Consider the following 22,792-nt stretch of genomic DNA (forward strand, 5'->3'; position numbering starts at 1 on the left):
ATATCAAGCTTATAGCTTGCATTGCCTGTGTGGCTGTATATCACGTGATGCTTGTCATGTTGGTGATTGTTTATTAGAATAAAGATCATTATTTAGAATGTTGATGAATATTTTCACAGAGGTGTTGTAGCCATTGTACGCGTGCGAGGTGCGCTTGTTGTTTTGAGTTGTTGATGTAAGTTGTGTGCTGTGTGTTGTACTGATTGTTTTTGGGTTGCATTGGCCAAGCGTGTTTTGTCTTTGTCATACACCGAGTGCATTTTGTCACAGATTTTAGAGGCAGCCATGATTTTGCTGACTAGTTTGACTTTCCTTCTTGGAAAGCCGTCATTTTAAGTGTATGGAGTGTATTACCACACAGTGGTGAGTAGTTTGCAAGTGTTCTTTCATCCACTTAGAAGCTTTCGCGGTGCACCGAACTGCACTTTCGCCACACTTGAGATGAGTCGCCTTCTCGAGTCCCCATACCCCATAATACTGCTGAGCTGTGCAGTAAGCTGATAGTGTTCAATCACACCATAGGGAGTGCATGACCAGTCTCGTGCCCAGGCCACTGTTTTTTTCTGTGTGGAAGCGGAGAAAAAAAGGATCTGGTGGTTCTCCAGATATACAACTTTTGGGAATTGTTGATTGGTGACGATGAATGGCAAAGACCTGATAACAAAGTGAGAATGGGAAATGCTGTGTTGCCCTGCAGACTTGTCAAACTAACATGACCATGCAGTTTTCCCATTCTTGCTTTGTTAACAGGCCTTTGCTATTCACCACAACTAATCAACGATCCCCAAAAGTTGCTGCACAGAGGTCCACCAGACCCCTCCACCCCACACGAAAGAAAAAAAAGCGGTCTGGGCATAAGATTAGTGCATGACTTTAAACCCAGCCTGTTGATAGAACTTACAGTAGTACTAGCCGAGAGTTGTTAATGGTGCTCAAAATCAATGCTACTCCAAATTAAGAAAATATTATAGACGGTTAACTAACAGAAAGCATTACCAATTGTTCTTGTACTCTGCAATGACATGATACATAACTGAGACAGCAACCAATTCAATATTAATATTATATACTATGTCCTGTTTACTGCTGAGTTGGTGGTTTTACTATCAAAATGAGGTCAATGGTGTATGATGTTATTATGGATGCAGGTTTCATTATTAAATTATTTGCATGAATTAGTTAATCTTTTGTTCTAAATGGGAATATTTTCAGCTTAAAATAAACAGGTTGAACTGTCAAAAGAATATGTGAGAAATGTATACTGCACCTGTTTAGCCATTGGTATAATTGAATACGCAATTAAAGAAACATCCTTCAATTTTATATATATTTATGACAATTAATGACTTGTTCACAGTTTGGCTTGTACTTTGTATGTGGGGTTTTCAACATCCATTTTAGGAAAGCTTCTACAACAAACTCATATATGGACAATAGCCTACTTGTTGATGTTAAAGAAACAATATTTGGTTACAATTAGGTTAAGATTACAATGGTGTTGCTGTATTGATATATACAAACACGTTTTGTCTGAGTTTCTGTACTTTTATGAGTTCTGTTATTCTGTTTAGCTGCCACTGGCTTTTAACTTGATAAAATAATGGATCATTCAGGAGTGACAGGTGACTCTTGTGAAAAGGATGATAACTTAGTGACAGTTAACAAAGAAATCATTAGTTCTTCTAATGCCGATGAGAGTGCTGACAAGAGTAGTCATGAGCTCGCAACTTTACTGTGTAGTTACAATAGTGCTAGTTTACCAACTGTCAGTGAAGACTCTACCACATTGGTCACTACAAGCTGTAACACTCAACCACCATCATCTGTGTCCACATTTGCTGCTACAAGTGTAGACGTATCTTTATCCGCAAGTGCTATGGATGGAAAGAATAGTGCAATAATAGCTGATGCAGCTCCCATAAATACTGTTGCTAATTCTACACTTCCACAGGACTCTAGTTGTAAGACAATACCTGTAAGTAGTGATACAGTAGATGTTAACTCTACTCCAATAAACTCATCTTTATCAATGACTACCTCAACATCAGTTGTAACTGAACCTAAGCTAACTGTTGGCTCTTCCACTGGTGCTATTCCCACAAATTCTCTCAAGCTTGATTCTTCAATGGTCAAAACAGAGCAGAAAAACTTGAGTTACGTTCCTTTCCAAGCACCAGCTGCTACCAAAGCAAAAATGTCAACCTATGATTCTAGCAAAGTAGCTGCTGAGATGGCAGAAATTGATTCTTTCCTCAAATCACTTGCTTCTGGAACCAGTGGAGGGAGCAGCAATAACCATGATTCCACAAAGCCAGCACCACTTGTTAGTAGCAGTATAGCTGCTGTGAATGATATTGTAGTCAAGCCAGCTACAGGTGGATCAGCACTGGGAAGGATAGCTCAATCTTATGGTGACAGTGATGAGTCATCTTCTAGCAGTGACGAATCAGAAGACGAGGAACTGGGAGCTACCGCAGGTAACAAAATTGCTACTGCTCCTGATGCTGTTGCTATGGATACATCTGAGGTGGAGCAGTCAATGAAGAAGGTGGCTGTATCCAGTGATAGTAGTGACAGTAGTAGTAGTAGCGGCTCTGATGATGAACTAGGGTAATGTGTGTAGTCTGTGTGCGTGTGGGTGTGTGCTTGCATGTAGTGAGTGTGTATGCATTTTTGTGTCACTATGCTCCAGTCTAGTGTATTATTTGGAATGTGGTTTAGGCTTAAGGTCATGTTTTGCTTTAAGTGGTGAAGTCCAGTTGGGAGTTTAGGTGGTCACTTGCATCTACGAGGCACTGTATGACCCTTCTGTGTTGTACTAGCCCATCCTTAGGAAGATGTTCCTATTCAGCTCACTAAATCATGCAGGCATTAATAACTAAAATGTGCATAATAGATATAGACCCAGGAAGCTTAGAACACAGGTTTTAAACTAGCTTCACTGTCATAAAAGTGACTGTTCTATTAGAGTAACCAATAGTTGCTGTTGGAGAATTATATGAATGCTGTATTGGAGTATTTTGACCTTTAAATCATAACTGTACAGGAGTATCTTGTCAACTGGTTTTTATTGTTTTGTGCTATCATTATATCTTTTTCAATTCATTTTTCATGCAAATATTCTCCATGCAAAGCCTCCACTTAAATGGATCTGTAGTCTACAAGGCTAACTACATTGTGTTTCAGTTGTTAAAAAGCTAATTGAGAAACGATTCATAAAGCCTTCTGAAACTTACTACACCACATGCAAAGCTTACCCATGCAGAAATATAATACAGGATCTAATGTAGCCTTCCATTTGCTTCGTACTACATGAAGTGTTTGATCATGTGAGTATTGGACATATTTTTGTGCATCAACAAATTTTAGGAGTTTAATATTTTGTTTTTCATTCAGGTTACCTGTTTTATGTAGTGTAGAACTAATATTGATAACAATTGCAAGTCTGTAAAATTTCATTTTTCAAAATTTGTACATTTATACATCTACATTACAATGTTTTATTCAGGAAACCAGGTGCATACCAGTAGGCATCCTGTAGCCAGTTGTATGTAAAATAAAACAATATCAAGAGTTCATAATATTATAGGGAGGAGAGTATCCTACTTCAGTATAGCCTGTACTAACAAGAATCATAAGTTATGATGAAATAGCATGAAGAATTTCAGTAAAACACTGGTTTCTCTAGGACATGACTTTAATACTTTGAGTGTTGATGATACCTCCAATGGTTTGCTTATAGAAGCTACCCTACAACAATCTTTGTAGCTATAGGCCAGAGGAGGTTGGACGCGATTTAAGCGCCCCTAAAACAAATTATGCAAAACTCATTTTATTGAAGAGGTTTATACATCGATCTCAGTTTAATTTGGTAAAGTATTATTGTTCTGATTATAGAATATCTACGTGACAATTCTGGAGAAGTTCTACACCCCAAACCGCAACTTATTAATTTCACCCTAGTCACCAAGCACTTTTACAAAACAAAGTACATCACCTTGAAGCTTACGTGAAGCACCATCCGAATATCTAATCAACCCCAGTCAACCTCATTGTTTTTCAAATTTGTACTATGACTATTGAGGGTCACATGAAATACCAGAGGAAAGAATGCAATTAAGAGCAATATATTTATGTGGCGCTTAGAACACGTCTAACTAGGGTTGGGAGGTATTTAGGTAAAAAGGTATTATTCAGATACTGTTGTGGCTTTCTAAAAATACCGAATACCGAATTTAATGTATTAATTAAATTTTTGGTGGTTTAGTGGTGGCTACACATGAAGTCAAGCCCCATACAAGCCATGTGTTTATGCTGTGGACAAGACAAACACAATCATTTACCTTTTGAGATATTCAAACCTTACTTTGTGGTACAATTGTCATTTCATTTGTTCCTTTAAAAGAAACTTTCACTACTAGCACAATGTGGGTATAAGTGTAAATCATAGCTTACCCAGGTTTTTAAAAAGTGCACAATACAAAAGGTATTTAGTGATACCAAGGTACCATACCGTTCTTCAAAAAAAACAATACCGCCCATCCCTACGTCCAACCTCCTCTGGCTATAGGCTGAGCAAAAGCCTGACCAACTAACACATTAAAAGTGACTATAGGTATTGCATCATAACTTCATGATTCATGTTTGTACCGGCTATACTGAAGTAGAATACTCTCCTCCCCTTTAATATTATAAACTCTTGACAATATGTTACTATATAAATATTTTATAGCAGAGAACTTTCAGTTTTGCTCACAGTGTAAAATTTCCTAATTTTCATAGCATAGACTCATTATGAAAGGTTCACTAGAACTATTTTATTGCAGATATTGTACTGCATCTTGTTTTGGCTTATGTGATCAATGATGAAATTTAGGAATTGCCGAATGATGATGTCATTTTGACATCACGTGACTAAATTGGATCACCTGAGATCACATGAGCCATGCATATTGCAGACATACTGCATAGTAAACTAAGTTGTAGTCAAAACCAAGTTTTTGAAGCATGGTATCTTTAATGTAAAAGATAGCCACAATGCTAGAGTTATTTTAAGCAAGGATTAGTATTAGTACTACAGTGTAGTATGTACCAGGCATGGTTCTAAGGGGGTTTTTTCACTGGTTTCCGGAAACCAGTCAGCTTTATAAATCAAAAAAAAATAAAAAATTAAAACAGCAAGTAAAATTGAAGTCTAAAATGAGGCATATTACTAAAAGATAGTAACTTCTAGTGATCAAACTACATAAACTGCTTCTCTCCAGCACAAAAATGCTTCTTGAGAGCCTTGAACGTGTTAAGTATAATTATCGAAGGGTAATTTTTATTCATTACTTAACTGAAGTAGCTGTAACTAAATGTCTCAGAATGGATCTCGTCCCTGATGATTTTGAGTTGGAAACCAGTCAGCAAATTTTCTAGAACTGCCTCTGGTACGTACTACAGATATTACTGTACATAAAATGGTTTTTGTATAGTGCAATTCTCTGTGATATTGGAGTGGCCTGTTTGAGACATGTATTACTACGCATATGTGCGTACATGGTATTACATACATACATACCTGTGTACACATTGTTATGGTATTTGTTGCTACAGTGATGGAGATGAGACTCCAAAGAAGCAACAGCAAGTCATCCCACGTACGAAGAATGAAATTTTACCACAGGTATGTATGTACATTGTCAACATATCTCTGTTTGGTATTTGACAAATTAGGTTCTGTTTATCAACATTTCAAAAGCAGTAGGGCTTCATAGCAACTGATAGGAAGTGGTGCTTAATTGAATTGGCATTGTTATGATGGATGTTTCTGAGAAAGTTCGTTTTCTTAGAAAACTGAATCATTAGAGAAGGGACATACAGTCATAAAATCTTAATACATATGGTTTCATTTTTCCTTGAAATAGTAAGGGAGTTACTTTTTGCCCTTTAGAATGTATTGACTATATTGCAGAGTCAAAGCTACAGTTTGAGGTTAGCAATGAACATCTGCTGCAGAAACTTTCTTTGTGAGCAATGAATAATTTTATAACTCTTTAACTTTCTCTATCTAGCAATAGGCGTGGGGCTGAGTATTGTTGGAGTCTCTGTTTGGTATATATGAGATGGGCAGTCTGTATCACAATCTTGTATCATTTCTTTAACAACATTGTCTGTAATTGCTTCTTCTGAACTGACACTTAAAAGTGCCAAAGCACTGACTCTCTAAATTCATCACTTTCCAGTTTCCATTCGACAGTGATTATCTACGACAATTAATCTGTGATACTTTGGCAAAAACAGCTTGGGATGTTTGGCTGCTCAAGTTACGGTAGCTCTACATTAGTCTTGCTTGGCCAGACTGCTTCTTTTCCTGGTGATTGGCAGGGAAAAAAGGGAGAAAAATCCGGTCTGGCCATGTTATACTAACTCTGCATTCTCTGATCTTCCATGACAAGTTGATGTTTCAGTTTCTATTTTGTGGTATAAATTACTTCAAAATAATTCTGAAGTTGTATATGTTTCCCAAAGTAATCAGTAGTCTTGTACTTAGGCCTTTGTTTGAGTCACTTGTCATCAATCTGTCAAAATCCATGATGGTCTCCTTTTTATCAATGTCTGAAAGGTTCTTCTGGTTTTGTGGAGTGTATCTTTCCAGCTACATATTTGGCTTCATGTGTTATCTTTAACCCTTTAACTTTGTTTTCAAAGAATTGTTAACGTTTGTCTTGTAATGCAGTTGTTTTTTCGAGGTTGACCATGACAGTTCAGATTTACTTGCCAGCTAGGATTTCTGCATCACATATAGATGATGGTACTGCAGGTGGTTTAATTACCTGAATTCTGTTATGAGGAAATGTGTCTGAAGGGAGTACTGTCAAGTAACGTAATTTCCTTCAACCTATTTGTAGTAAATGATGACACTAGCTTCGTAGTTACAAGCAACATGTGTGCGTACACACACACACACACACACACACACACACACATACACACACACACACACACACACACACACACACACACACACACACACACACACACAAACAAACATACACACCGTCTTTTTCTGATGTGTCACATGGCTTGTTACGTACCTTGCGGTTCATGTTGGGGCTGGTTTCTAGATTTGGAGCCACTCATTTAACTATAAGTTTCATATTCCAATCATACATATATGCCCATAACTCTCTTCATAAAAAAATTTAGATTCTAAAATTGTATATAGTGGCAAAGTATACTCACATGAATAGCATGCATATGTGTATCACTGTCAGTGGCTCCAGTCAGTAGCACATTCTGCATCACTAAATTATTTGTATTTGACATCTGATTAAATGGTGGGTGTCACTCTGACCTATACAACATAAACACCTAGTCTCAAATAAAAGCCCTACTTGTTTTAAGGTTGGGTCAAAAAGGTCAGACTTAGAATATAGTACACAGTGTGGCTCTTTGTATACAGAGCGTTGCACGCGTACAAATGTTATGTTCTGCTCAATTTGATTTCCTTTAGGATTTACTTCCCATACTACCACTGGATGTAGTATTACCCGAAGATGCTCAGCTGGAGTTGATCGGATGGGTGCACAGCATTGTGAAACAAATTGGTATGTACTTGAAAATGTGTGACATAACTGAATTTATACTAGACTTTGCACAATGAGCTAGTTGTTGCATAGGCTGGGGTTTGTATGATTTTTACTGAACAGTCTTTAATCTTTAACATAATTAGATTCCAGGTTGATTTGTGTTTGCATAACTCTTGGGATTACTTATCCTGTGTTTTTAGAGCTATCTCTGTATTCCTATACCTGGGACCACTATTGTAGGCCCTTGTGCAACCACCATTTTACGTCATAGTAACAAACTCACAAATGGCATGTGCATCTGTCCTCTTTGTCGTGCTTTTTACCTGCAATGTTTCTAGTCGTCATCTTTATACAAAGAAACCACATAGAGGTGTATATTGACATTTCCTTACAGGTGTACAGGGCGTATATATAGAGCCCCCCAAATCATTTGAAGAATAATTATAAAATGATTCGATAGAGAAAACAGAACATGGCAACCATTCCCCTTATTGATCTAGCCACACTTATAATGATCATTTCCTTACAAAAAAAAACAAAAAAAAACAAACAAGTTGATGTTGTGCTACTTCTAAAAACCAGGCGTCATGCAGCTAGCTAACTCATCTATGCTACTATGAATTGACCAACTATGTATTACTACTTTACAATAGGGTAATTTTGGGTTGTGTAATAACATTATTCGCTAATTCTTGTATTAATTCTCATATTTTTTAATTCATGAAATATTCGTTATTCGGAAGCGTTTGTTAAACAAACCGCTTTTACCAACATATTACGCACAGAAGTATCTTCTAAACTGTTTTATAGTTTGACTAACGTGTTTTTTCCCACAAATTCTCTCGACAAAGCCTCAAAGCTGCTCTTCATTTTCGTTCGCGTACGTAAGGGATACGCCCCCTTTCAACTTGAAGCGATAGGCTATTCCTGGTAGTGTACGAGGCCTGCACCGTTGTTTTTCAGTTGCTAAATGCCTGAAAACCTCAAGAGGAAGGTAGTCTGAGGAAAGTCGCCACACCCATATTTCAGTCCGTCGAAAAGAAACCACCTCAGAGCAAAGTTCACCTGTGCAGAAGTTTAATACAGACTTCATTTCACTTTTACTTCTTACGTAAAAGCTGCTTTAACCATTATTAAATGATTTTGCTCACGTGGGTGCGTACAGACAAACATAGATAGGTAGATAGGTACACACACACACTTTTACGAAAACAATTTCAGTAAACTAGGTGTGCGCCTGGTTTAAAAACAAAACAGCACAGTGACTATACCCTTAATGGTCTATCATATTGGGATACCTTTGCCAGAGGCTTGCTTGAGATCAGCAGCAAGGTCAAGATACTTTAATATAGCAGTCACCCTAATATAACGCCAGGTGTGATATTTTAATTTAAAAACAGTCACATGAGTGTATCATAGCTATCATGCTATAATAAACAAACTAGTGTGTTTTCTGAATGTACAAAGTAGGGATTTTCCCACATTGCTATGTTGTGATATCATCATTCATATATCTACTTTGAATCTCTACTTCTGAATCATTTGCTTAAAGCAAGTTCCTGCACTAAATACATAGATAGCTGTTTTACAAAAAAAAGAACACAAAAACCAAAAAAATGTCGACCGAGATTCTTATACATGATCACATAGGATATCTCCGAAATCAGCATAGAAGTCAAGATACTCTAATAAAGCAGTCACCCTACCTAATACATCATGATAATTCTGATTGCACATATTTTGTGAAGTACATTTTTAGCACTCGACTAGTGTGTTTTTTGAAGTACAAGGGTTGCTATGAAGTACAAGGGTTACTATATGAAATAGGCACCGAGCAAGTTTGAGTCCCTATCCAATCGGATACAGAAGAATGCCAGTGACATTAATAAAAGACTGAACACTATTTGTTCTGCTATGTTGTTTAAGCTGCCCTACACTAGGTGGTAAGCAATGGTACATACAAATGACACACACACACTAGTGCTTGGCGATATACCAGTAATACCGTTTATCATGATAAATTTACATAACTGGTTGTCATAATGTGACAGTCTTTGAGCAGCGGTGTATAGAAATACCACTGTAGGCTTGCTTTTAACCCTTTGTAGACGGAATTAATTTTGAATATGAAATAATGTATAAGAGTGTGCTGTAGGCAGAGCGTCAGGCTTCTATTACTGCACAACGGGATATTCTTATACCGTATAGAGGGAAACTTTGGCGGAGGTAAACTTTGGCAAATAGCAAGCTAAGTTGTATTTGGTGAAATAAACTTTGGTGGCGAATATGAGTTCAATCTATAGCTATATAGATGCTATTCTCAAGCGCTACGAGTAGTTGGCAGGTTAAACTTTGGCGAATTTGTAGCAAATCGCCAAATTCACCAAAGTTTTCCCCCGCCAAAATTTCCCTCTATACGGTACATGAAATAAAACTTTATTTCAAGCACTACAAGAACATGTAAACAGTTTTAAACAACACTAAAGAGTACTTTTGATACGAAGCAATGAATGACAGACATCGTCTTCACTGGAACTAGATGGCGTTTTATTGATACAAGCATCCATTTAAACATCATGTGATCTATTGTATACCACTTAATTCAGTAGCGCACGAGGATTCTAATGGCGCTTAGTTTAAGGCCATAGCATTAAGTATGGCGAAGGTACGCCTTGATTAGTGAACAGTGTACAGCCATGGCGGACATTTGAGGAAGAAGGCTCTTTTCTAAGTGGTATGGTGAATGGTGTTTTACTCAAATTCTTCGATGCATGCATGGTGCCATTTTGTTGGGAAGTTCATGGTAAGTAACGTGGTGGCTGTGGGACCTTTCTGTCATTAATACCTGAGAAGTTGTATAGAGGCATGCGTCAAAGCCTAAATATAGGGTTACGGTTGTCAAAGGGGTAACCCAGCCTTTGCTGTTTAGTTACTCAATATGTTGATGGCTTAGCAGTGACCAGAAACCATACCCTAAACAAAGCTACTTGTACTGAACTACATTCTTTGGTTTTTGGGATGTATGCCACTTCATATTAGGCCAAAGAAATAATGCAATAGCTACAATAAGAAGCTAACTATACCAGATATACTGCAATAATGCTGAGCACTACTACTACTACTACACACACGCCAACACACAATCACTTACCCATATGGTGCTTAACATCTCAAGCATGTACCAAAGTTGATACAATAATGCTAAGTGGCATAGCATTGACAGTATTTTTGATGGGTAGGAATTTATGAACAGCTTTCTAAGGAATAGTCATTTATGAGTGCCAAAATGTATGGTCTATGAAGTTAACGAGGTTGTGCCCAATTTTTGGTCTCCTTGCCTGCCTGCCTGCCATTCTGTCTGATGACAATCAGAGTGGATTTGAAGATAAACAATACATCATTTACCTATTGATTGTGGTCAGGCAGACTGGCAGGTAAGCAAATCAAATATTGGATATAACAGTTTGTAAGAATTTTCACACTAGATTTGATGTTAGATACACCAAGACTCTTATTATAATTAAAATAAATTTTTAGTGGAAGCATTTTAGGGGGTGTTGTATTCTTGGGAGGGAGTGGTCCCTACTATAAAGTACTATTATATTAATAATGCTATTCAAACAAATATCATGTCCATAAACTTTTCGTAGGTATGCTCTCTTGATCCTTATCACATGTCATTGACAACTACATAGTGACATGTTTACAAGATCTCAAGTTACATTCTCAAATTACTTGTACATCTGCAGCAATAGGAAGCTGTAGTGTCGCTACATGTATGTGTATTTGTATTTACTTATGGTATCATACAGTATGATAGTACTATATGATAGGGATCATGAAGGTCTGACCAAGAATATCACCCTAAAACCAGTTTAATGACAGCTTGGCAATAATTGGGACGTACATTCAGATGCAAATTAATTTTATGGCATGCCTGGCACCATTCTTTCTTTTGGTGTGGTATGCGCTGGTTCATTAGTCATAATTACAAGTTGTAGAAATTTTAAGTTGGATAATGGATCAAAGAAAAAAAAGTTGTGGATCAAGGGAAAAGCTAAAAGGGTAGTGAAACAAGAGAACTTGCAGATATGCTAGTGGACATTTAATCCCTAATTCAGTCATGGATATAGACTGAAGTATAGGAATTAAATTTCTCTTTGTTTAACTACGTACTTTTTAGCCCTTTGTTCTTTTTAAACCAGGCACACACCTGCAGCCGGCCAAGGCTGGCTGTGGGTGTGCACCTGGTTTACTGAAATTATTTTCATAAAGTGTGTGTGTACCTATCTACCTATCTATCTACGTATGTTTGTCCGTATGCACCCATGTGAGCAAAATTGTTAATGGTCAAAGCAACTTTTATGCGAAAAGTAAAGTGAAATGAAGCTGTATTAAACTTCCGCACAGGTAAACTTTGTTCTGAGGTGGTTTCTTTTCAGCGGTCTGAAATAGTGGTGTGGCACTCTTCTCAGACTTTGTATTTATCTTCCCTTCAGGCTTTACAGGCGTTTAACAACTATGGTACAGGCCTCACAGACTACCAAGAATAGCCTTCCTTTAAGGGGACATATCACCTACGTACGCGAATGAAAGTGAAGAGCGGCTTTGAGGCTTTGTCAAGAGAATTTGTGGAAAAAACACGATAGTTAAACTATAAAACAGTTTAGAAGATACTTCTGTGCGTAATATGTTGTTAAAAGCGGTTTGTTTAACAAGTGCTTCCATAGTAGTGCATAGCAACGTAATTGAAGAATTACGAAAATTTCATGAATTACAAAATCTGATATCTGATAATTATAATAAATTAATTATTACACAACCAAAACCTATTGTAAAATGCGAAGCCATTTATTGATGACAATGATATAATGCATGTTGTGTACGTAAACCGAAAACAGAAGTTTAATTGTAATGTGTGTTTATGGTGGAGTAACTACACTATAGCAATAAAAAATGGCTAACATAGCTGATATGAAGGGAGAAGAATGGAAAACAATCGTAAACTGATCCACATATTTAATTCATCATTTGAGAGAAGGTCACATGAGGTGAGAGTTGAAGAACACGTTACCATTTCTGTGGCACCTTAATGTGTACCCTGTTAATGTAGTATTAACCTTGCCCATTAGCTACTCTACTCATGTCCATTACGTACACTTGCAATGTGAGTTTCCGCGTATTTCTGTTTACTTTCATGAGTTGCATTATTTCACTGGCCCGGTGAAATCATCAAAGTTAGTGGTTTTGCTAGTGCTGCACTATCCCTTTAAGCTAACTGAAGATTATTACATAACTACATACATTAGTCCCCAAAGAATACCCAAAACACTTATGCTCTGATTACTGGGCTGAATTGGCATTGACGTGGTTCATGTGAAACTATGTAATTACTATTGTATTAGTAGAGGTAACATCATTCCTTGGACACTGTGCTCACCAAATGTTTGCTCCTTCTGTGTTACAAATGAGTGGATTTGATCAGTGCACACCCCATGTTATTAAGCAGTACTAACATACCCATTTTGGTTTGTATGTGATTTGTAAACACTCTGTCCTCTGGCCTGCAACCCTTGGGCATTGTGTTTACAAATCAGATACAAACCTCATGGGCACACCCCATGTTATTAAGCAGTACTAACATACCCATTTTGGTTTGTATGTGATTTGTAAACACTCTGTCCTCTGGACTGCAACCCTTGGGCATTGTGTTTACAAATCAGATACAAACCTCATGGGTGTGTTACATTTATGTTATACATATGTACCTCCTTAATAGTTTTGTTTTGTTTAGTTGTTGTAGCACACAATTCCAAGCTAAGGGTGGTTAACGTTGATACTGTCTTTTGGCTTGAAGATCACAGTCCACTTGGAAAGGTAAGTGCTACTTGTATGACATTGTTAAAGCACATACACAGCCATGTTTTTCAGGTGTTTGAAGTTTTCGGACCTGTGGCTCATCCATACTACTCTATAAGGATCCACAGAAATGATGAAAAGGAATTGTCCTATGCTGTGGGAAGTAAAGTGTTCTTTGTTAGCAATGATTCCAACCTGACATATTATGTATTTCCTAATCACATTGAGAAGTACGTACTCAGTGTGTCTGTACACCATAGTTATAATATGTAAATGTGCGGTATTTCCTTTATTGCAAACTCCGTATTGTTGGATATGAGTGGTTATGTTGCTATTTTTGTGTGGTAGTCATGTTGTATGAATGAATGTTTTTTTTTCTGTCCTTTTTTGTAGACAGAAAGGATCAGATGCATCATGGCTAAACGATGAGGAACCACCAGCTCAGGTGCTTATAATTATGATATGAAATACATAGTTGTAACATGGGCATGAGGGATTTGCCTGATATGTATGCCCAAAGTCCAAGAGCTGTGGGCATACATATCAGGCAAGTCCCATGCAAATGCCCATGTTATAGCTAATATGTAACACTTCTGTTTCAGGTTAATAGCCTATGCCGAGTGAGTAATCACCCATACCAATACGAGTGTAACCAACGGATTCCTTATATGCATGCCTGAAAGATTGATTATGGCTAGGAAGCATGTATTGTTGTAGCTACGTGTCTGTTTGAATGGACAAGTCCTTAGGATATCATGAAAAAGTAGAGTTGGGTAGATCTCGGCAAGTGTTTTAACACTATCGTAATGTTTAAGAACTATATACTAAAGGCTTAAAGGGTTACTAAGCTTAGTTGTAGAGTGGTTAACTCGTGTTATCTGTAATGTAGGTGTGGTCCGTATTTAGTGGCGTATCTACGGCAGGGCTTTGTAGGGCCTAGGCCCTGCTAAATTTGGCTAGTGCCCTACCAAACTGAAGACTACTAAACCCCACAATCACCAACTTTTCATGGGTCATTGCATTATATAACAAGTGAAACTAGTTATTCTATTAACTTACTCACCAATTTATTAGTATTGAGCTGTCACGAAGCCAATAATTACAACGATTCAAATTAATGCCCATCAATTGAGCACGTGATTAAATTACTTGTTTATTTATTACCTGATAAGGACATGTCTTCCTAGTGTTCTTGTAGTTCATATCTATAGTTCTTTGTAAGATTTTATCAGGTATAGGTATAGGGATGCGTTGATTTTTGGCATAATGGGTGGGTAAAAGCAATGAACTAAATGCTGGCATAATAGGTATAATTTTTGTGAAGTGGATATAAAAATTGCACAAAAGATCGAGATACTCTAATAGAACAGTCAGACGTGCTAAAATATCGACAATGCATAGCTAATTGTTACAGGAACAATAGAGATGCCCTAATTAAACAGTCACACATGTTAAGCAATATTAGCTAGCTTCTTGCTTTACATGTTAGAAGGAAGTGCTGATTGAGATACTCTAATAGAACTTTAAGGCGAAACTGTAGCTTTGCACTTGGAAATATTCAATTAACAAAGATCAGTGCTGAGCAAAATTTATAATTCTTGAGCAAAATATTGAGCATAATAGGTGAAAAATAAAGGAATTGCTGGAAAGAAAAATAGGTGGAAAAAAAAGCTAAATAGACTGGTCCCTATATAGGTGTAGTGTTGTCTTGTTCTAATGTTTTTAGTGTTACTGTACAATCTGAACAGGTTAAGTATAGCTAAACTACTTCATGAAAAATCTAAAAGCATGTTTTTGTTGCTGAAATGGCCTCAGATGCCATTTTGCAGCTATTGAAATTCAATTTTTTTCTGGGGGGGAATGCCCCTGCCTTCAGCAGCATATACAGTGCCCTAGCTGTGCCCTACCAATAGGGAAAGTCTAGATACACCACTGTCCGTATTGCCGAAATGCTTGTGAATGTGTTAGAAGACTAATTCTCACTAATGTTTCCCAACTTGTAGAATGGCAAGTGTACTGAAACGCCTTTATCTGAGTGCTTCTTGCGGCAAGACTCCAGTTCATGATAATAGTCATGTAAGCATTGATTTATTCCCACAATCAGTTTCAGTCTGAACCTTTATGAAACAAACAGGGTGGTACCACTATACCTCATCCACAATAGGGCTATTCTTGCTTTGATGAAAGTGGCTTGCTTTTTTAAGTGTAACCACTTCCTGGGATACATCTCAATGTACACTGGTGTGCATTTAATTGTAAACGGGTATACATGTTAAATGTATCCTCTGGAATTCCTTTGATCTGAGGTGTGAAAGTGTTACATATGTACTAATAATGCTATATGAGACAATCGTGTAGAAATGAGTGTTATTTTTGTATGAATCAGTCAAAAAACTGTATTGTTAATGTGCATGTTTTTCCATCTTTGTGTGCATGTCAGTCATAGTGTAGCTAATGTCACGAATAAAGTTGGTAGGCCTTAATCAGTTATTTCTGTATCACATATTTACGTCGTAGGTGTGAGTAGATCACCTAATAATTATTGACATGATCACTCTCTGAATATTTAACTATATTTTTCATTTTATTTTCCAATCAGTTCTTGGACTATTCTGATGATGAGAATGAAGTAGCTGTGGCAAAGAAGGAAGGCAGGAAACAAAGGTAATTTCTAGTTGTAGTGTTATCTAGGTTAGTATGTGCATACATTTGTAGGATGCCTCCAGCTGCTTCTCATCAAGGGCCAAGAAAAAAGAAGCACTCACACAAGAGCACACATCGTGTGGATAGTCAAGCATCTCAGGCTATTGCATCATCAAAGAGTTACACAAGTGATCCACATTTGCAAAAATATTTTCTAAGTGCTATTGACCAGCAAGGAAGGACCCAGCTAGCCAGCCAAGCTATTCCTCAACCACCTTATTATCTGCCACCACCACAACAGCTTGGTAACATGCCATCACCATCCTTCCCTTCCAACCCAACTGGTACATTTCACACTGGGCAAATCAATCAAGTAAATGCAGTGCCATCATCTCTGTATTATCCACCCTACCCTCCACCAATGCAACCATGTCCTGTACCACCACCTCCCCAAGCAATGGCCTATCCTCCAGGGATACCACTTCAACCTGTTCCACATCAATATCCACAAGCAGCTAGCCAAGGATTACTGCCTGCGTCACAACCACCTCAATCGGGAGCTCAGTCATACTCTTCGTCTCATTCAATGTTACCAACAATTTCTGAAACAAATCCTAACACCAACTCCTTTGTATAATATAATCTTTACAGCGTGTGTGATTTCTTTATTTATACAGCATGCACATCGCATGTGTATCATTATACTTACTGTCATGAAACGAAACTCTAAAATGGTAAACCTTAACTCAGATTGCCACTTTGACTACTTAAGTTGTTTAGTTGCACTCTTAGCTGGAAAGAAAATGGCAGTGAACTCATGTGTACACATTATGGAATGATCTAAATAGAAATACTTAATTTTTGCTTTGTCTGAAACAAATTAGCGTTAGCCACAAATCATGACATACCAATTTTTATTGTGTTTAATAATTATACAGGTTGTTAAATTTGCCTTGTATTTGTGTGCAGCATCATTGCAGTAGAAGGATGATGATGTGTAGATGTTTGAATATGTGTTCCTCAGATGAAAAAACATTCTGTATTCAACTCGTGTACAAGACATAACTATGTTTGAAGTACATACTGCAGTAGTATCAGGATATATAGTATGTTACAAAAACAATTTTAGAGTGTATTAGTGAAAACCTAATCATTTTCACAGGTATAATGTAAGAAAACCATTACAATAACTAAAGTATGTGTTTATATTATAAAACAGCATTGAATTAAATGCATGAAACATTACAGAAGTGCTCTAAATATTGTGTTGTTCAGTACAAAACACAATTATGTGTGTTTAACAAAAATTGATGCAAGAAAAATGATACAGTAACAAATACACTAATGATTGCTGTACTACAAGAATGTATTCAAATGTCACACAAATGCAAGTCATCCAAAATGTAGTTTAGCAATAAGGAAGTGTGCATGGCTATTAACAAAGAGACGGTTGTAAACTGCAACTGAATGGAAGATGGCCAGCTATACTGTGTATTTGTAAAAATTTTGGAATGCTCGAACAACAAAATTGTTTGATCTAATGACCAATATTGTTTGTCATTCAATTTAATTGGCTACTAACATTTATCATTATAATTTAAAGACAACTGAAATGAAGAACAGTGGTTATTGTTCAGATTAAACCACTAAAATGGTTTAATCTGATCAATGACACTGTTTATCTTTCAGTTGTCTTTAACAGTTATAATGATAAATGTCTAACCAATTAAACTAATTGACAAACAATATTGGTCATTTGTTCAAACAATTTTGTTGTTCGAGCATCCCAAAATTTATACATATAGCTGGCCATGTTATCCCATCCAGTTCCAGTCAACAGGTGCCCCTATGTTAATGGCTGCATGCACCCCCCTTTATCACTAAATTGTCCTCGGGTGGCTAAATTGGTGGCTGTTGCAATGGATTGATCATACCATTTAACAATTTTACTGCAAGCTGGTAGATCTTCAACTAAATATTTCAGCCAAGAAACATTATCCTGAGAAATCTTTTTGTTTTTTTGTAATGCTGACAAGAAAGCATGAGGATCTTCATACATATCTGGGACATCAAGTCCAATAACACCTAAAATTTCCAACTTTATGCAGACTTTGCAGAGTTTTTTAAAGTGTTTTGGGTGTTTGGTCAAGTGGTCCAATAACTCATGTATCATGGAGGAGTATTTACTATCAACTTCAGTTGGCAGCTTTGTGTTATTATTTGTGGGCATCCTAAGCACATTTCTGATCTGACTGACCTGATCTTTTAAATAGTGACAATCTATTTTCATTAAAAAGTCGTCCCAGGTGACATCTTGTTTCATAAGGAGCCAAGTGTGGAGTACTGCCCTACAACAGTCAATATCTGTTTTCTCAGCATGGTAGATTTCATCTATTTTACTTCTAGATAAACCCACTTTTTCTCCTATCAGAGACCAATAGGTTGATATTATTGGTGCTATCTGGAGTAATTCACTGTCACTGGGTCTCTTGTAATGGTAAGTATCCTCTTTCTCTTTACCTACAAAAGTACAAAATTGTATATAATTATTTTATTAACATGCAAAAGCATGCAATATTATACTCATGAATATTATGTCCCTCCACCATGCAAGGTATATAATAGTTATAGTTGTTTATACAGTATTACCTTTTGGCAAGAGCATATAATAGAAACCAAGAGTATCGAACAGGTGTATTACTCCGTGATTAATGATTGCGTACAGTAACAGATATTTCAGTAATTTTTCATTTTCATTGCCATTAAGGGTTGCTGTGTTTAGTCCAATTCAGCCACTAAATCAAGTGAAAACATGATAGTGTTAAAGGGAATTGGCTAATGTTAAAGTTCTGGTACTGCCAAGTGGATCCCTGAAGGCGTGGCGACACACTCGTTTGCGCAACCGCTGTTTTAGCGAGCTGGAGTTATCATGGGTCCTTACTAAAAACTGTTAAATACTTGGTTGAATAACATGGAAAACAAAGACCTGTTGCCACGTACACATTTCAAATTACCATTTCGCGTAAACAAACAATTACTCAAATATCCATGTTACTTTATGCAATCATTAATCACGGGGTAATACACCGTTTGACACTCTTGGTTTCTATTATATACTCTTGCTTTTGGCTATGCAGGTTTATGTAACTGGTGATATCTCACTTGTGCATACGTACATACGATCAGTTTAAATACAAATAGTCCATGGATTTAACTATGCAGAAATTTTACCTTTTAATGCAATCTTTTCAACCTCTTCAGCTAGGTGAACATTGTCACTATTTCTGAATATTGTAGCAAGGGCTGAATATGTGGCAAAGCAATCTTCTTTCTCTTTCCACCTCAACAAGGCGTCTATCTTTTGTGCACGGTATTTAGGATTATCATATCGAATCTCATTAACTTCAGCTACTGGATATGACAATTCATTGGATATTGTCAGCTCCCAATTGGGCAGCTGCTTGGCTATTTCTATCAAATCTTTATCTGTACACAAGTCATCTAGTGATCCTTTTAGTTTCTAGAATAAAAAACAATTTTTACGCCGGTACAGTTGCTATCCGGCTATATATTCAGTGAAACTGAACATAACAAAAAACTGATTGAACACAGCTATGCATTATGCACTTGTCAATTTCATGCCCCACCCCCGGGCGTCCCCACACCCCAAGTGGGGATTTGACATTGCTTCTTGTCCCCATCCCTGGGGCAATTGACAGTTGTCCAATTCACTGACTGATTTTTGGTAGTTGCATTTCTAAACAATAAAATCGCATTTTATGAGGTTAATTACTAGTCGCATGCATAAAATATGTGCTTAGTCATCCTTGAAGTGTTGTCAAATCCCCTACTAGGGGGTGGGGACATAGTGGGGATTTGACAACTGATTTTGCCCCAGTAGTGGGGAATTTGACACCTCGATCCGTCAAATCTCCTGTATTCCCCCACCACCCCCGGGGGTGGGGCATAAAATTAACAAGTGTATTATAGCTAGTATAAAAATGGCAAGGATTATTATGTACTAGGTGATTACCTCCTTGCGTTCAGTGGACGTAGCAACACTGCAATGATCCTTGCCAGGTTTGCCCTCGAGCCGCTTGTCAGTGTCGGTGCGATTTCCGGCGATTTCATCATGATGGTATGTTCTTTCCCAGTCAGTTAACAAAGTGGGATATTATGTCGCGATTGTACGGCTCGTACTTGGCTCACGCGTGCCCCCATTGCTTAGGTACCGGTTGAGTCTATGACCATGTACAACACGGCTCCCGGCGATCAGTTCTTGAAGCGTAGCTACTGTATAAATCCTTAAATCAGTTAAACTGTGAAGAGTCCAAACTTTGATGATTTCCGATTGCTAGACGGGACCTATAGACCTTGCCACACTGTTGGCTAGACCATTATGATGCACAACTAGAGCATCCCGGCGGGTTTTCAAGGGCATACCGTCCTACCTGCCAGTATTTATAGTACCATGCCGTGGAACTATAAATAGCTTTAGTGTAATGTGGTATTAGTCTACCAGCAGTTAATTTTAGTAACGTAGCTACCCGCCCAGTATGACGTAATAAACTCAGCCATCATCAGATGGTCGCCAAGTAGTCTCGGCACCGCTTTTTTCCTTTTGTATTTGGCGGGGGGGATACCCACACCACAGTTTTTTCCCTTTTCAGCGTATTTCCCCAGCCACCCAGGGTGGTCAGTGTAGACCTTTTGTATTTGGTTTCAAGTTTCCGTTTTGTATTTGGGTGTTTCCCCACCCAAATACAAGGAGTGTTGGATTCATGGGCACTGCAACCATGAAGTTAAATTTTCTTGTGCCATGAAATAATTTGTCAGTGCCATGAAATTACCATGAAATCTCCACTCTTCATGAGTATTTCAGTTCATGGTATCATAGATAATATACCCACCTCTGATGGCATGGATATCACCATGAAATATCCATGAAATAGCTGACTTTTATGGCACTTTCATGAGGATTATTTTACCGGCTATTCATTGATAATTCCATAGGTGTTTCGTAGCATTGTTCTCTGGTAGTCCTAGTCGCCAAAAGACAAAAGCAATGTTTATTCAGTTATTTGTTCATTTAATAATTATCTAAATTGGAAGGGGTGGCATCAAAAGGCTAGGCTTGCACAAGGGTGCTTCTCCAAAATATTACACACAAACATATACATTATAAGTTACCAAATTAGCTACCCAGAACACGTACAAAAAGCAAGAAAACACACACACACACACACACACACACACACACACACACACACACACACACACACACACACACACACACACACACACACACACACACACACACACACACACACACACGCATGCACACACACACACACACAAATTCTAATATGAGCTGCACGACCAAATTGTTCCTTCCCTTAATGAGTTTCTCTACAACAGCTAATCTCCATCGCATTCTTGGCTTGTCATCATGTACAATTACAGCATCACCTAGTCTGATAGTTTGCTTGTTGTATCCCGAAATCTTGTTGAACTCTCTCAAAGAAGTTAAGTATTCGCATTTCCAATGTGTCCAAAACTGTTCAATAAGATGTGCCCGTTTGTCTACTCTCTCCTCATGTTGTCAGCATCAAGATAGTCTGAATCGTCTACTCTTCTGGGTTGTCTATGGGGTGAGGAGGTGCATTCTCCTGCCATATAGCAGATGAGAAGAAGTAAGTGGTTTTGGATCAGCAAATTCAGGTCAGTGGCCTGTCATTCAACATTGGCTTCAATTTCCACGATAATGGTCTTGATCTGTTCCTGCGTAACAAAGGCTCTTTCAAGAGTTTTCTTTACTAATTGCTTGGTAAGTCCTATCATGTGTTCCCAGAAGCTTCCATACCAGGGATATCTACCAACCAAATAAGATAGTCTCACCTGTGGACACAAGGCCCACACTGGCTGCTCACTAAATCAGATTGGCCCACATGGACACCCACAAGTGTACTCCATCTACAGGAAAGAAAGGATGTTAAACCTAAAGCTACCCGCACAACAAAGCTTACAACTACAGACAGCCACAGATATATTATCTGTTATTGATGCCAGTAGTTTTCATCGCACGCTAGCTGTCACTGCTTATGTTTTTAGATGACTTCACAATCTATGCAAACAGCAACCCAAATTATCTGGCCTCTTAACAAGCATTGAATTGGCTAGTGCATGTAGACATCTGGTGAAGGGCATACAGAGTTCAGCTTACCAAGAGGAGCTTGCTTACTTACCCAAAAGGCAATCTAAGTGTCCCCCATTAGTCAGACAGTTACACCTTTTCCTTGATCACAAACAGTTGATTCGTTGCAGAGGACGGATTCACAATGCCCCCACCACAGAGCGAGTAAATTCCCACCCCCTAATTTCCAGTTTAGTGATATGATAGTCATGGACACCCATGATAAACTCCATCATGGAGGAGTGAGCATCACTGTAACAGCTCTAGCCAGGTCTATTGGATACCCTCCATCTGGCAATATGCCAGGAAAGTGTTAAGGTGATGTATTGTTTGTAAAAGTTGATGGGAAAACCCTATAGAGCTTCTTCATTGCCTAAGGTATGCATTTAGAATCTCCACCATTTACAGTAACAGGCGTAGATTTCACGGGAGCCCGGCAGGGGGACAAGCAACTAAACTATCAAACAATCTATACAACAATTCTCCTAGGCTTTTCTTTCCAAATATCAACAATGCAGTCAAG

At 37.8% G+C, this 22,792-nt stretch overlaps 1 protein-coding gene across 2 annotated transcripts; it reads left to right on the forward strand.

Moving 5' to 3' along the window:
- Nucleotides 1-68: 68 nt before the first annotated feature.
- On the forward strand, nucleotides 69-16,780 carry LOC136260487 (H/ACA ribonucleoprotein complex non-core subunit NAF1-like). 2 transcript variants are annotated; one of them, XM_066054225.1, is made up of 9 exons: nucleotides 69-175; nucleotides 1,572-2,610; nucleotides 5,599-5,668; nucleotides 7,499-7,592; nucleotides 13,369-13,451; nucleotides 13,506-13,663; nucleotides 13,827-13,878; nucleotides 16,033-16,097; nucleotides 16,149-16,780. In XM_066054225.1, the coding sequence occupies exons 2-9, from the start codon at nucleotides 1,601-1,603 to the stop codon at nucleotides 16,711-16,713; spliced, it is 2,097 nt and encodes a 698-aa protein (XP_065910297.1). In that variant the 5' UTR covers nucleotides 69-175; nucleotides 1,572-1,600; the 3' UTR covers nucleotides 16,714-16,780. The 2 variants fall into 2 exon arrangements, with proteins under 2 accessions (XP_065910297.1, XP_065910298.1); XM_066054226.1 differs by having other exon boundaries at nucleotides 83-148.
- The last annotated feature ends 6,012 nt before the right edge of the window (nucleotides 16,781-22,792 follow it).

Source organism: Dysidea avara, chromosome 7 (assembly GCF_963678975.1).
Source record: "Dysidea avara chromosome 7, odDysAvar1.4, whole genome shotgun sequence".
NCBI classification, from domain to species: Eukaryota; Metazoa; Porifera; class Demospongiae; order Dictyoceratida; family Dysideidae; genus Dysidea; species Dysidea avara.

Bases quoted from the DNA above. Each gene is read 5' to 3' on its own strand.
- LOC136260487 (XM_066054225.1), top strand. From the start codon at position 1,601: ATGGATCATTCAGGAGTGACAGGTGACTCTTGTGAAAAGGATGATAAC. The intron at 13,452-13,505 runs GTAAGTGCTACT...CATGTTTTTCAG, and splicing joins ATCACAGTCCACTTGGAAAG to GTGTTTGAAGTTTTCGGACC. The intron at 16,098-16,148 runs GTAATTTCTAGT...ATACATTTGTAG, and splicing joins AAGGAAGGCAGGAAACAAAG to GATGCCTCCAGCTGCTTCTC.